General features: G+C 43.5%; 1 protein-coding gene across 1 annotated transcript in view; it reads left to right on the forward strand.

Moving 5' to 3' along the window:
* Nucleotides 1-14,089, forward strand: part of VWC2 (von Willebrand factor C domain containing 2) — a 59,818-nt gene extending 45,729 nt beyond the window's left edge. The window contains exon 4 of the mRNA XM_010290714.1: nt 13,601-14,089. Within this exon, the coding sequence (XP_010289016.1) occupies nt 13,601-13,752 (152 nt within the window). The 3' untranslated portion in view covers nt 13,753-14,089. The remainder of the gene's footprint in view (nt 1-13,600) is intronic.
* The last annotated feature ends 411 nt before the right edge of the window (nt 14,090-14,500 follow it).

Consider the following 14,500-nt stretch of genomic DNA (forward strand, 5'->3'; position numbering starts at 1 on the left):
GTAGCTAACATTGTAATCATAAATCAAGCGCTTCATTGTTGGTTGTAGGACATTTGGAGTAATAACTTATTAGAAAAGTAAAATGTAATTTTTAGTTTTGCCACTTTCATTTTATTTACTATGCTTTTTCTAGTGCACAAAGTTTTATGAAAATCGGTTCAAAGTGTCTTGGGAATCATTTACAAATTTGTAAGGATCTAGTTTTGCCTAGGAGAAAACAAACATAGCTTGCAGATAAACATAAAAGCACCAGCTGTTTTTCCCCCAGAATTTTTATTTCCTTAATACTTGCCTTTGGAGATAATTTTATGAGAAGAAACATATAATATGTGGAAATATTTAAGAATAGTTTTACAATAATTCTATTACTGTAAAAACAAAGACTAGCTTTCATGCCTCAGTAACTGCTCCAGAGGTCTGATGTGTTGAGGAAAAAAAAGACGAGAGATCTAGAAAGCAGACCAGCCTCCCAGTGCCAGCTTGGCCATCTTGGGGGCCATCGCCTGGAAGCCAATTTCGTTTTTGTCAGGACTGTTAATTTAATGAAAGGCCTGATCTGATTTTTTACTTTTCCCAGAGCATCTTTGCTGGAGCTTGATGGCTACTCCTGTGAACAGGAGCTTCAGTACTGTTGGTAATGCCCGCATCCTCACATGCTTTTGGGTTAGTGGTAGTTCAGCTGCTGACTGGGAATATCTTGTCTCTTCCTTCTTAAAGGAGCAGACATCTTTGCAACCTCCATTATATGAATTTTGGCAGCTTAGATTGTGAGCTTCCATTGGCTAAAAACAGTGGGCTCTAAATGAGCCCTGATTTCTTTTGGAGGTGTGTCTGTAGCCTGCTATATGACTGGGGTGAACTCTTGCACCTTCCTAGCCAAAACACTCACCCTCTGACGTTACAGTTGATGGCTAAATATGCAGACTAGATCCATTGATACATCTTAAAAAGTTCGAGTGGGAATGTTGAAGGAAACATCCAGTTTATCATCATCACCTTAACGTTTCTTTCACTAGACCCTGACCCAGCTGACGTACAACCATGTACGTACAAATCTGGCTCCTCTGAGGGGATTGACTCCTCTGCTGCGCACTTCCCAATTTCACACGCCTGTATAATGGAAAGAAAGAGCGTGCACTGATAACATCACAGGAGAAGAGCGCAGCAGCATCAAATGGTGGTCTTAACTTTCCAGCACATGGGAAAATAAGTGCTGGATTCAGACACCAGAAATGAAGTTTAGTGATATTGCATGGAAGATTTCTTTTGGGTAGTGTATATCCTTTTATGTCTGCCCCTGTGAGTGACATGCAATTTCTGTGCTACTGCACTTCTCTGACATGAAAGGATTTGTATCATTCACAGAGACAATCTTTGCATTTAACAAAACTGGTTCCAGTATCTTTCATAATTCATGTCTCTCACTTCAAGTCAGCTGTCTTTCCATCTCCACAAAGAGATGATCCCTTAAAATCATTTTGCCACTCACCCTGCCTGCTTTCCTGCCTTTTTCCTTCCTGCTTGCAATCCCACTAATTTGGTTTCTTGCAACACCAGTGACTTCCTACTCTTTGCTTTTGCAATGGATCACCCTTCCGTCTTCTGGTTTCCCACTCTTCCTACCCCAAAGCATCTCTGTTAGCCAGTTGTTGATCCATGAGTTGTGTAAGGGTGATGCAAAGGGAAACGAGAGGGAATTAACTTCTGATAGTCAGTGATGGATTTCCATGTTGCAACTTAGTATATTTAAATTTACTTAGTACCTGGTTGCATTTCTAAACAGCTGTCTTGTCATGGTCCTAAACTGAGTGTGTGAGGTCTCCTCAGGACTTTGCAGCTCTTGACTTGTTGACAGTTTATGATCAACAGAATAATAACTATTATTTGGTGCACCCCTTCCTATCCTGCGTATTTCTATTGCTGTAGTCCAAATTGCTATGCTATTTTAGCATCTCAGTCTTTATTCTGTGCAAGACCTCAATAAGGTAAGAAAGCGGTATGAGCCCGTGTCAGAAATTGGGCTCAAACGCGAGGAGGACATCTGCGTGGCGGTGAAAGGGACAACCTGTAGACCAGGCTTGTGAACCGTTGTGGCAGCACCTCTCTGAAGGAGGTGTGATGACTTGCCTCCTGGAGCTGCCTCTTCCTTTCCCTCCATACACGGGGGCTGCAGGTGGACCAGATCCCGCAGTTTTAGGTGGCAAAGTTGGGTGCCGAGTGCCTTATCGCCAGGGCTGTGGCTCTCCGGGAGGAGTGTGCTGGAGTAGGGGCCGACACCAGACTTCCCCCGGGTCGCATCCTGGCTGGCCGTGGGAGCAGAGCACCTCGGGGTACCAGGGGCAGGAAGGGTGTGCTCTCACAGCAATGTTTTTCTGGTATTTTCTCTTTGGCTTCCTGAATGGGTACAAAATACAGTCTTTCCAAAGCAAGCTATCTCAGTGCTATATTTCATAACCACCGGGGGAAAATCATTAAAAGGGAAGGTAGACTTACTGATTCAGCATGAAGGGCAAAGCATAACCTCTCTTTTGCTCTTAAAAATACTGTGGTTTTTCTCAGTTGCAGAGTAACTTAGGTGCATCCTAAAGTTGATAAAGAATTTTTTCTTAGGAAAATTTAACATTTCTGTTCTTTAGAGCTATAGTCACATAATATTAGTATAATGTTAAAACAACCAGCAGTTACAACTGTATATTTTGTAAATTTTCACATCTAAAGATAGTAGTAATTCATCAGGACTGGGAAGTAAAGAGGTTCTTCGGTTTCCATTCTGATACCCATGCACTACACCTGTTTTTAAAAGTACAGTTTATTTTTTTCAATCAGTGAAGCTAACAATGCCTGGCAAAGGATGTTGTTAGAATTCATTGTATTTTGAAGTGATGTATGACATGCAAATGAATAATAATTCATTTTTCAGCATAGGTCCCTGTCATTTCTACCCCTGTAATAAAGGGTACTAGTTATCTATTTTGAGGAGGCAGATTTTTGGAAACAAAAGGTACAAGAAAGGTAGAAGGGGGAAAGAAGGTGGTCGGTCTTCAGTATATATTGAAGAATCTCCTTTGTTGAACTGTTTTTTTTATGTTTTAAGTAACAGTTGTGCTGGGATCAGTCTCGGCTGGGTTCTTAGGTTTTGTCATGTAACTCAAAGGAAATGGATAAAATGAGCACAACATTGCAGGTACGGTCCAGAAACTGCCACGGGACCAAAGTCTCCGGGTATGCAGCTTAGCGGTTAAAAAAAAAGCGGTTCAGATGTGATGGACCACTTATTTCTGTTGTTGCACAAACTTTATTCCCTTTAAGAGTCAACTTCTGTTCCCTTTTTCTGCAGCTGACAACGTTGCTCACAGCTTCTCTGTATGAGAGGGCTACACGGGTGTCTGAGACCCCAAACCACTGCTCCTTCGGTGGAGATGCCTTTTTCTAGGTTAGTGTGTGTATCACTTCAGCGGCAGATGACCTATAGAGACATATGTTGGGTACATCTGCAACCAGAGCAAACCAACTCTAGTGGATTTGGATGAGGGGCTAGAAATTTGTCTGGTGTAGGCAAGCCCCTAAGGTCATAACCAAAACAAAAAAACCCAAAGCATCGGTTATGATGATGGAACCCAAAATAACAACAAAAAAGGCAAACCAAGCCCTTATAAAACATTTAATTTTGCAAGAGGACTATTTAATTGGGGGAGTTGTTGCTGTCTGCTGTGAACAGTCTTTCTGGAACTGAATGACACTATATTCAGTATTTTGATATAAATCATTCTCAGTAAGGAAGATAACCCCTGATTTAACAGTATTCAGTGTGTTTATTTTAAAATGGGGTGAAAAAACAGCTGATGCTTGACTGATAATGTTTTGTTGGTTTGATTGAATAATTCCTTGTAGCAGTAAGTAGCCGCTGGCCACCCTTGTATACTGTATTCTCGCTACCCAGTGTTTCACAGTGACTGAAAAAATATACTGATTTGGATTCCACTTCATTGCCAAAGCAGCATTATCCTGTACTTTTGTACTGCTTTAGCTTTCCATTTAGTTGAAGTCTTTAGGGATTTTTCCATAATAATTCTCAAAATCTCTTCCTTCATTAGCATCCTGCATTTAGTATGTGTTTCAGGACGCATGTACAATCCTGTGCATTACTGCCTGAGTTACTTTACAATTCTGAGCGACCTAACCAACCTGCCTGATAGACGCTACAGCCCACCAGTGCTGTGGGGTTTTGGCTAATTAAAATGTGCTTTTAGTTCCAGAGTTTGCAGCAGGTCCCTGATGCATTAAATTACCGGCCTGTAGCACGTGCTTTTGGAAGTGCAGAGTCTATTTAAATCTGCGTAATAGTTTTTAGGATAACTTGCGAGGATCTTTCAACAAAGGCATTTTACGTGGCTGGCTTAGTCTGAAGAGTAAGCTGATGTTTCCCAGTGCGAAGAAGATGACTTAGTGCTGAGCAGGTCTTTCACCAGGCCCCCAGTAACCCTGCCGAGCCCGGCAGGGTCACTGGGATGAATAAACAGATTACGAAAGGGAAGGATTAGGCCTGTTAACCTCAGCAGCAGAGCTCTTAAGCTCCCATGCTAGGAGTGCTGGGGCAGGCAGCGGCTCACCACCGTTGCCAGTCCGTCTGTCCCCGCGGTGCCTGGCAATGCTTCTGCAACTTCTGTAACCAAGGGAAAACGTAGCGATGCATCGGTTTGTTTTCTTCCAGGTGACCACCCTCCCTGCGCTTCAGAAGTAGTTCTCAAGCATGTAGCCAATGCTTTTGCTGTGTGTTCCCGCTCTCGCGCAGCTGCCAGGCTCCGCTGCACCGCGAGCATCTCTGCGGGGTGCTGCGCTGCAGGGCATGCCCCGGACCGAAACCACCCTCCTCTCTTCCAGGCCAGCTCCAGCCCCGGCTGTTTCACCGTCTGGCCTGGCGGTGCAGGGGGGAGCAGGGAGGCGTGGGGAGCGCAGGCGGATGGCTCTCTGCGAGTGTAACATCGCTGGAAACCCGGTCCCGGCGGGCAGGGCCGGCGGTGAGCCGTTTCTGTTCTCTGAGGCATCTGACGTGAGTTTTCCCAATGCGTTCAAGCCCGGTGTCTCTATTTTCCTAATCATCTGGGTGATGAGAAAGCTGAGCGCAAAATTGATGCACGACTTGCTGGCTTCTGAGTGTTTATATAATTTTCTGTAAGATACACACAATGTTCAGCTCATGTCTAATTGATGCTGTTTCTGGGTGGAATACAATATCCCCTTACAAGTTGTAGGACTTTTGAAAATAATTTTGAGTAGAGCATTCAAGTCTTTCTATATTTTCTCTGATAAAGGAAGTTGTTTGATGTAGTTTATTTTTATGGCACTCGAGCCTCCTATTTAATTGGGCCCTTTTATGCTCCAAGGCTCTCTGTTTGGCTCATGCGGTATTGGATTGTGCAGTGTTCGATGTTCCTTTGCTTCTTTTTGTTCGGTACACAAAAAGCTGATATCTGAAATTCTGCTCTCTGAATACACATGAAAACCCAAGGGGACAGCAGCAGCAGCAAGATTACGGGCTGTTCCCTCCTTGCAAGCAATTCTATCTGCGCAAAACTAGCTGCAGCTCTGGTTTCGGTAGCATTTGGCATTGTCGTTCCAGAGATGCTAACGTCACCGCAAAGTGCAAGGCAATGGAGAGTCAGAACTGAGACAAAGCAGTGGTGGAAAGGATCACTCCAGTGGCTGTGGTGGGTTTTAGTGTTCTGTGGGATTTTTGGATACTCCTCCAATTTCTAGAGCTGGAGCTGGAAGAAAACATTAATCAATGGTGCTGTCACACCTGATAAATGAAAAAGTAAACCAACAGAACTTAATCATAAACAGGGCTTGTGAGTCTCATAAGCAGAATATTAAAACCAAACTCTTAAGTAAGATTATAGCTTGTTTTATCTTCCGGATTAAAGCACCTGCACACACATAAGCGCACACTCAGGCACAATCAGACTACAGCAAGTGCCCAAGCTTTGGTACCCACTTTGTCACAACAGTGCCACTGAGGACACGATCATCCCATTGAGTTACAGGAGAACTTCGTTGAGCTTTCTTCTGTCTGTCCACTCACAGCAGATGCTGCTATGCCCATCCTTCTACATTAGGTGGCAAAATTATTTTGCCCCTGGCAGATTTTCTTCCAATCTGTCGTTTCCCTGTGCGTCTAACAAAACATGACTCTAACAGAGGCAAGGGTTTTATTATTCTTAAAAGCACCAAGGCTCTATCTAGCATGGACAAAACGCTGCTTTCATGAAAGGTAGCACATTGCACACACTGCCTTTTTGTTATTTCCCGTAGCAGCTAGGTAAAATTGCAAAATGGGTGATTGCCTTTATATTTTTTTTCTCTCCCTGTCATATGTATATATACATTTACTGGAAGTCTACTAGGATATTTGCCATGGTTCTCTGGCTGCCAGTATCTTAAAGCATTGATAAACTGCAGAAATAGTACATGGTTCTGTAGGGTCCTAAATTGCTCTTAAAATTGGGTCTACCTGAATCCTTCTTCTGTAATTGAAAACTTTCTTTTGGACTTGGTTCAGTAGCATCCAAAGGTACTGAGGCGAATAAAAGGTTGCAGTGGATTGGGAGCAGTCAGCACAGTCACAGCAGCAGGGGTGATGAACTTATTTTTGTGAGAGAATGAGTCTGCTACCCTCCTAGTCACAGACCGCTTTTGCCAACTGCTTTTTGTGCTTTATCTTTCAAGCTGACGTTTCGCAGGAGATAGACGTATTATATATCTATCCGCATGAGAGGGAAACAAAATCAAGTCGGGGAGATACAGACCTTTTAGAAGAGATTAGAGATTGGAAGGGCACAAAGTAGGTACAGATACCATCTCTAGAGAAAGTGATTAGATTTGAGAGGGATGAAGGAGGTAATGCCCGCGTCTCGAAATCTTGCTGCTGTGGTGCTACGTGGCAGAGCAGCCTTATTTTGTCTTGCCGTGCCATGCTGGCACGTTTCGAAACCCATGTCAAATATCTCAGCAGGTGTGTAAGGGGCTTTGTTCCAGTGCACAAGGAGGCAGGCACAGCCCCCCTTCACACATAGTTCGGCTGTCCTAGCTCTCAGGTGTAACTTCCAGCTGGGGTGCGGAAGAGTCCTTGGTTTTGTGCTGTGGCATCCCAGGTCATCTGCAGCGGCAGACAGCTTGAAATGCAGGCAGGGAGCTTGTCTACATCTCTTCCTTCAGCTCGGTGTTTCATTAGTCTCTCTATCTGCAATAGATCTATCTGCAATAGATCCTGGAGGAAATCTCGAAATGTCAGAAAGAAGAAAGATCTGAAAGATGGGAGGGAAGGCTTCACTTTCCCTGGCATGTTCCTGAAACTACTGAACAACAGGAAGACTCTTGCTGTACATGGAAGACTGTCAGCGTGGCTAGAAAGTGAAACTTTTCTGTAACGGAGAAAGGCTGTAGCAGAATTTGACTGGAGTGTCGTGAATCGTTTGTTTCCATAAGATTTCTAGCTGGTATAAATTTCATGGTGTCATGAAAACATCAGCTCGGCTTTTTCACCGGTGGTCACAGCAGAAAGGCAAATGTCAGGAAGCAGGAGGGAAATGGGAAATAAAACAGGGAATATCACTGCTACTGTACAAGTCCATTTTGTTTCTACAACTTGTGTGTGGTGCACAGGTCTGGTCCTCACAGCCCAAAGAGGAGGTGGCAGAACTGGGAGAGGTCTGGGGAGGTCAGCAGGGGTGATGGGGGTGCAGAACTGACCTCCTTAGGCTGCAGCTGAGGTGATGGGAGGGAAGCATGATACGGGTCTATAAGCTTATGAATGGCATGGCAAAGTGGGGTGGTTGTTACTGCCTCTTCCACTATGAGGATTTGGGGGTACGAAGTTTAGGTAGCGGGTGGAAAGCATCAGACAACAACAGAAAACTGTTCTATCCTGTGCACAAGAGCTGTGGAGCTTCTTGCCACCAAGTGCTGTTTATATGGGTTCAGGAGGATGTTGGAGAGGTTAATCATAAAGAAGTCTATTAACTCCATCCATTAACTCCATTAAGTCAGCACACAGGAGCCATTTATGATTCAGAAAGTGCTGGAAGCTGTGTGTGTTTTAAGAACTGTGCTTGCTCTGTTCCCATACACTTCCCTATGCATCTCCTTTTGGCTGCTGCAGGTGGACCTCTGATCTCACCCAGCATGGCTGTTTCTTGTATAATGTCATGGTTCTCAAGACTTCAGGGATGAAGTGTAGGATCTGTCATTTCCATGTTGTAACCACTGGAAATCACTCCATGAAATGTGGAAAAAAGAAAAAAAAAATAGGGACTAAGCTAAACGTTGAGGTTATGTCATTTAGAAAGCGCTGTAATACCACAGTGATGAATGCCATATAACTGTCAGGGTGGATAGGTCTGCTGTCAGGTACCTTGCAAGTGACCTGTTCGACTGCTGCAAGGAGCTATTAAAAGGGCAGCTATTAGTGAGTTTAGTATAAACCAGAGCCCAAAGCAGTCTTAGATCAAAGTGTTACATTACAGAGGTTGTCAATGTAGTTCTAATTGGCGAAAATTCGCCGTGACTTATTCTCCAGGCAAACACATTAACTTGCAGTTGAACAGATCTCTTTGTCCATAATCTGGTTTAACACATGATGAAAACAGTTGATTAAAATACAATTTACCAAATTGCTGTATCTTATATTCTTTAACTGATGGGAACACGTGCCCATGCAAAGCGGAGACAGGCTGCAGAGGAAACAGGGACAACTCTGCAGAGTACAGCTGTGGTTTTGTGGAAGGAGAGGAGGAGGAGAAGCTTCAGAGAGCCTCTTGCGAGGTTGTCAAGGTTACAGGTGCTATTGCTTCTGTAGGTGAGTGGCTTGGGCATTCTCTGCTGATAATTGGTATCGGCTGTTTTCTTCCAAGATAACAAAATTTGCATTTTAATTAGATGGTTGCATTTGTCAACACTGAAGCATAAAATATAAGTAATTCAAAGATTTTCATAGGACCACCGTTAAGGACTTTGAAAAAAATTACAATAGCAGCATTACCCCAATAATATTCTTATTGCATTTAAGAAGTGAGAATCCTGTTATAAACTCTCAGTGAATTAACCACTAAATATGCCTTCCTAGTTCCTTAGATCCCAGTATAAATGTTGCTTTTGGAGGCTAGGATTCTCCATTTCGGATGCAGGGAAGCCGAGAGCTGCATGCCAATCTGGTGCTCAGTGTGAGAACTGAGGATTTGCATTGAACTCGCTGCTTCAAGACATCTCTGAGACGGCAGCAACTGTGCCTTAGCCCTAGGAAAGAAATCTCTGCTGATACCAGCATGGTATGGCTCGAGCAGAGCCTGACAGTGCCAGTATATACTTTAGGGAAAACAAATGATGTCGTGGTAGATTTCAAGCTGCGCTCGTAATTGGTACAATATGGCATCCTGAATTTTCTGCCAGAGTTAAGAGTGATATGGCAAGATCTTCGTCTACTGTGAAGATGTGCAGCACCGCTGACTTCCTTAGAGCTATATAAGCGTATACAGTTGGGGATGGGGCCAAGGAGGTTTATACTATAGATCAAACAAGCTAAAACAAGCCACTGCTGCACTGAACGAGTACCAGGTGCTAAAGTCGGGCAGAGTAGTGGTGTTACCAAGGAGGGGCTCAGAAGGCAGACAGCCTGCTTTGTACACCGAGAAGGAGAAATTCACTGTTCACTGCTCCTACAACAGCAAGATCTAGTCAGAAAGCCCACCACCGCTTTGGAGCTGGGACACCCATGGTTTACTTGGAAACGCTTTTCACGTGCTAAGTCAGGTAATTTTGCAAACTTTTTTTAAAACTCGCAAAATGTCTCGCCCTTTGTGATGGGAAGCTGCAAATCTTGCTAAATCAATATAAACTGCCCAGTTTTAAGTAAAGCAGTAGTTTCCGCAAATGCCATGCCTTCAGGGCAGCTTATCCATTCGGAATGTGGAGGAGACACCTGCTTCTGCCTCCCTCTGCTGAGGGAGAGTGAGAAAACGCACTCTTGAGCCTAACATCAGCCTTTGTGTGCCCACTCCATCTCCTTCTCCCACTGGCTGCTTAAAATCTTCGATTCCTTAGTTTCCCCATGGTCATTTTAGGCAGACAGAGAGTCAGATCATTAGCAGGGGCCGGGGAAGGGCTGCCGGAGCTGCAGCCAGGGCAGCCCCGTGCCGGGGGTCCCACCGCGGCCGCCCCACGTATCCCTGGTGGCTGCAGGCTGGTCTCCTCTGGCCGGTCCAGCCAGGTACGTCTGGTTTCTGTGACTGCTCTCAGAGGAAAAGGAAAGAGAGGAGCATCGCCTGCTTGGTAGGAAGGAGCCATGGGACACCAAGAGCCAGGCCCCATACAGCTTCAAAATTGAATGAGGTTTGGGATGAAGCTCAGGGTTTTTTTCCTTAGAAGTCTGAAAATTTGGAGAAATGATAAAAGGAAAGTTGTGGAATTATTTTGCCATGTTTGGACACTATATTTTACTGGCATTTATGTGCATGGTGTTGCTGTTATATAGTCAGTTCAGACTTTCTGTTGACGACCTTTTCTGTAACATTAACCACAATACTGTGCACACGCAATATTGCAAAGAAAAAGATGAGGCAAGGATGCCAATTCACTATTGCCGGTCTAAGTACTATACAGGATTTGCAGTTACAGTAGTGATGGGTGCAAATGCAGAAGCAGAAAATAGGCAATTTTCTGTAGAAAAGTTGCATGATGCTAAAAAAAATCTAGCTTCCTCAATGACTTTGCCGCTGTCATTTATTTTTGTAAGGACCCTTTCTCAAGAAGATGGTTATTGCGCTTCTGTAGATTTACCAACGTAATGACTTACCACCATATTAAGTAGTTCAACAATTTAGGGCTAACTTGGTGTGTCTTTACATTTAATAACTCTCTGGTGTGAGAAGAATTAGTCACGCATGGCATTAAGGTGCAGCTAATTGTGAATGGAGACATTTACATTCTGAATCCTAGTGAATTATATCACGTGTGTTGCACTGGTTTTACTTCATTCCCTGGTTGATTGTTATAACCGAGTATAGCCTGTAACATTTACTTTCCCAGAGTGAAATAAATCCTGCACCAGGGATTGACATCACTTTTGTTCCTCTTGTGCCTTTTACATAGTATTTAAATTTCAAGTGGTCTTGTAGACTTCATACAAATTCTCCACGGAAAGTAGATTCCGCTTTTAATATTTTAACTCTTTATATCACATAGCTTTGTAAATTGCAAGGCTATTACAGGCCAGCATGCAAAACACGCAGGTATCTTTACCTAATGTGTGGGTGAACCCATCTTGGGTTAAAAGTTTATTAGGTGCAAGAAGAATACTTTATTTAACTGAAATGTAATTAGAGTTATTACGTTTAGATTAGAGAGTTGAAATTAGAGTTGAAATCTTTTCAAGTTCCACTGAAGACAGCATAGTTAATAATGCTGCTTTATCTCAGCTGAAAGCTAGGGCACCTGCCAGTGTGCAGGGGGACCCAGGAGCATGTCTTCCACCCCAGAGGACCACAAAAATGATCAGAGGGATGGAGCACCTCTCCTACGAAGAAAGGCTGAGAGAGTTGCGGTTGTTCAGCCTGGAGAAGAGAAGGCTCCAGGGAGACCTTGTTGCAGCCTTCCAGTACTTAAAGGGGGCTTGTAAGAAAGATGGGGACAGGCTTTTTAGCAGGGCCTGTCGCGATGGGACAAGGGGTAACGGTTTTAAACTAAAAGAGGGCAGACTTAGCCTAGCTATAAGGAAGAAATTTTTCCTGATGAGGGTGGTGAAACACTGGCCCAGGTTGCCCAGGGAGGTGGTAGATGCCCCATCCCTGGAAACATTCCAGGTCAGGTTGGACGGGGCTCTGAGCAACCTGACCCAGCGGAAGATGTCCCTGCTCATTGCAGGGGGTTGGACTAGATGGCCTGTAAAGGTCCCTTCCAACCCAAACTATTCTGTGATTCCTGTGTTGTCCAGCCCAGTGGTACTTCACATGGATAGACTGAGGGGGCTGTGAACACAAACATACCGCAATTATTAATTAAGTAATTATTAAATAAGTAACATTATTAATTAGTAAAGCAGGTAACTTTACATGAGATATGCGGTATTTTGCTATCCATTCTATGTCCAAAGACTTGAATGGGCCAGAGGCCACCCAAAACTAGGGAAGAAGCCACATGTTAGAGATCTTTGTCAACAGTCAGTCCTAAAAGAAAATACTGGTTTAAATATTCAGGTGATTAATGGGTATGACTTAGTGAAGAAAACTTCTGCAAGCCTTGTAGGTCTCCCTTCTTCATTGAGGAAAGGCCTTCATTATTGTCAATTTGGCAATTAATTCTCAGGCTGCAGTGTCAGTACACAAACACATAACCTGATCCAAAGAGATAACTATTAAAAGTGATTTGTGCACATTTTGGTTTGTGTTTTAAAATGTGCAGCATGCACCTACCTTTGGTTTTCAGACAAAGCACTTAAAAAAAATAAATACATTGCCCTAGAAGAAGAAGCCGTACTGTTTGCCTTAGGTCTTACAGTAGACCCCTGGCAATGGAAGACTGAACCTCATCTTCCACAGCTGAAAGCTGTATTCTTCCAAGAGTTTCAGCTGTATCTGATCAGTATATGCTGGTCCCTGCTGCACATCCTGCCCTGGTGCACCGTGGTGCCAGAGTGCTGTCGAGTGGCCAGGCTCTGCCTGAGCAGCTGCTGTGCGTCCTTAGGGAACGCAAGGGCCGAGTCCCCCCAGGACGTGACGTGTATAGGCAGGAGATCATTGGTAGGGTTTAGTGCCGCTTTACAAGTGCGTGTGGATTTTCAACGTAGAAATAGACTTCTTTTTTAACAGAACTGTAGATAATACAGCACTTGCAGCCTTCTGCGGCAGACAGATGCGAGGATGTCACCTTTTGAAAGAACTAGATTTGTTTTGTGAACGTTGTGCTGGTGGGTTGTTCTCCTGTCTCGTCCCTGGAAATTAAGTTATTTTGGTGTACTATGAAAAGGGGTGTTTGTAGACTTGCTGACTTACATAAAATTGAATATTTAATTTCATACACAAAAAGCATCCTCATTCAGAAGAGGCTGGAGCTATTCCATTCTACTGGAAAAGGACTATTTTCTCATTAAATGGAAAAGAAATTAATCTGATACTTTGATCACTACACAAAACACAATGCTTGTTTCCAGTGGAGAAAAAGTAATAACATGTACAGTCAAGCTCTCCAGTAGCCTACAGTAGCCCCGTTACATTATCAATAGCTGGCTTTTCCTCCGGCTTAAATCTGTGTTCATCTGCGTCAGCAGTTTGCGCCCAGGTCTCTGTCACAGTTGCGTGTTTCACGGAAAGGCTTTACTGCACCTTTCCCGTGGAGGGCAGGACAGTCCATACTGAAAACGTCCAGCCAGCGTCGGAGGGCAGAGTCCTCGCGCTCTGCTGCTTTTATGCCTTGTGCGCCGCGCACACGTTTGTTTAACGTGCCCAGCGTTACGCACTTCGTGTTAGGTTTTGCGCGCTCGAGACTGAGACTGAACTATGCCGGACTGCAGTGTGCTATGGGCATCGCATAACAACCTCTTTCCTTTTTTTAGGCCCGAACTGCTTTGCAGAAACCATTGTCATTCCAGCAGGCCGGGAGGTGAAAACCGATGAATGCACTATATGTCACTGTACTTACGAAGAAGGCACTTGGAGAATTGAACGGCAAGCTATGTGCACTAGACATGAATGCAAACAAATATAGAAAATCTACAAATCTAAGTACTTTTCGTGTTTTTTATAAAATATCTCACAGTGGTGAGCACCCTAGATGACCCAGGGAAATCTGAATGGGAAGATTCTGGTGAGGAGCAAAGAATAAAATACTGATATTTTGTTTTTCAAAGTAACATAATACTGCAAGGCAAAGAAGTGCATATATTTAAAACGTTTGGACATAAGAATATCTGTCTTAATAAATGTGTTATTTTCACAGTGAGTACACTAAAATACACTATAAAATATTCTATGTATTTCTATAATACCATTATAGAGCTTAAAAATAAATGTTTTATATAGACAATACAGATTAAAGTATTGTATCATTGCCTGTCCTGTTGTATACATGCACCATGGCTAAAACATTACGTTTCTGTTCTATTTTCATAACATGAGGGTTTTCTTGGGGGTTTTTTGGTTTGGGGTTTTTTTTGCTTATTTCAGTTTAGTGGGCCAGAAAAGATCCAGCATATGATAAAACTTTGACGTTCTCACTTTTGAAAAAATGTAGCATAATATGCTTTTCAGAGAACATGTGCTCATTTATCAATGTTGCTATCTAGTACAGAGGTGGTACCTTCTTCTGCTTCCTCTGGTGCATGTCTACTGGTCCACAGCCGAGAGAACTTGGAGCAGTGGGTAATACAAAACTGGTCTCATGGCTGTTGTTATAAAAATTAAATCAGATGAAATCAATTCCTAATATTCAGTTCAGACGTCACACATTTCAGCAG

This window comes from Phaethon lepturus, unplaced genomic scaffold, assembly GCF_000687285.1.
Source record: "Phaethon lepturus isolate BGI_N335 unplaced genomic scaffold, ASM68728v1 scaffold5617, whole genome shotgun sequence".
Lineage (NCBI taxonomy): Eukaryota > Metazoa > Chordata > Aves > Phaethontiformes > Phaethontidae > Phaethon > Phaethon lepturus.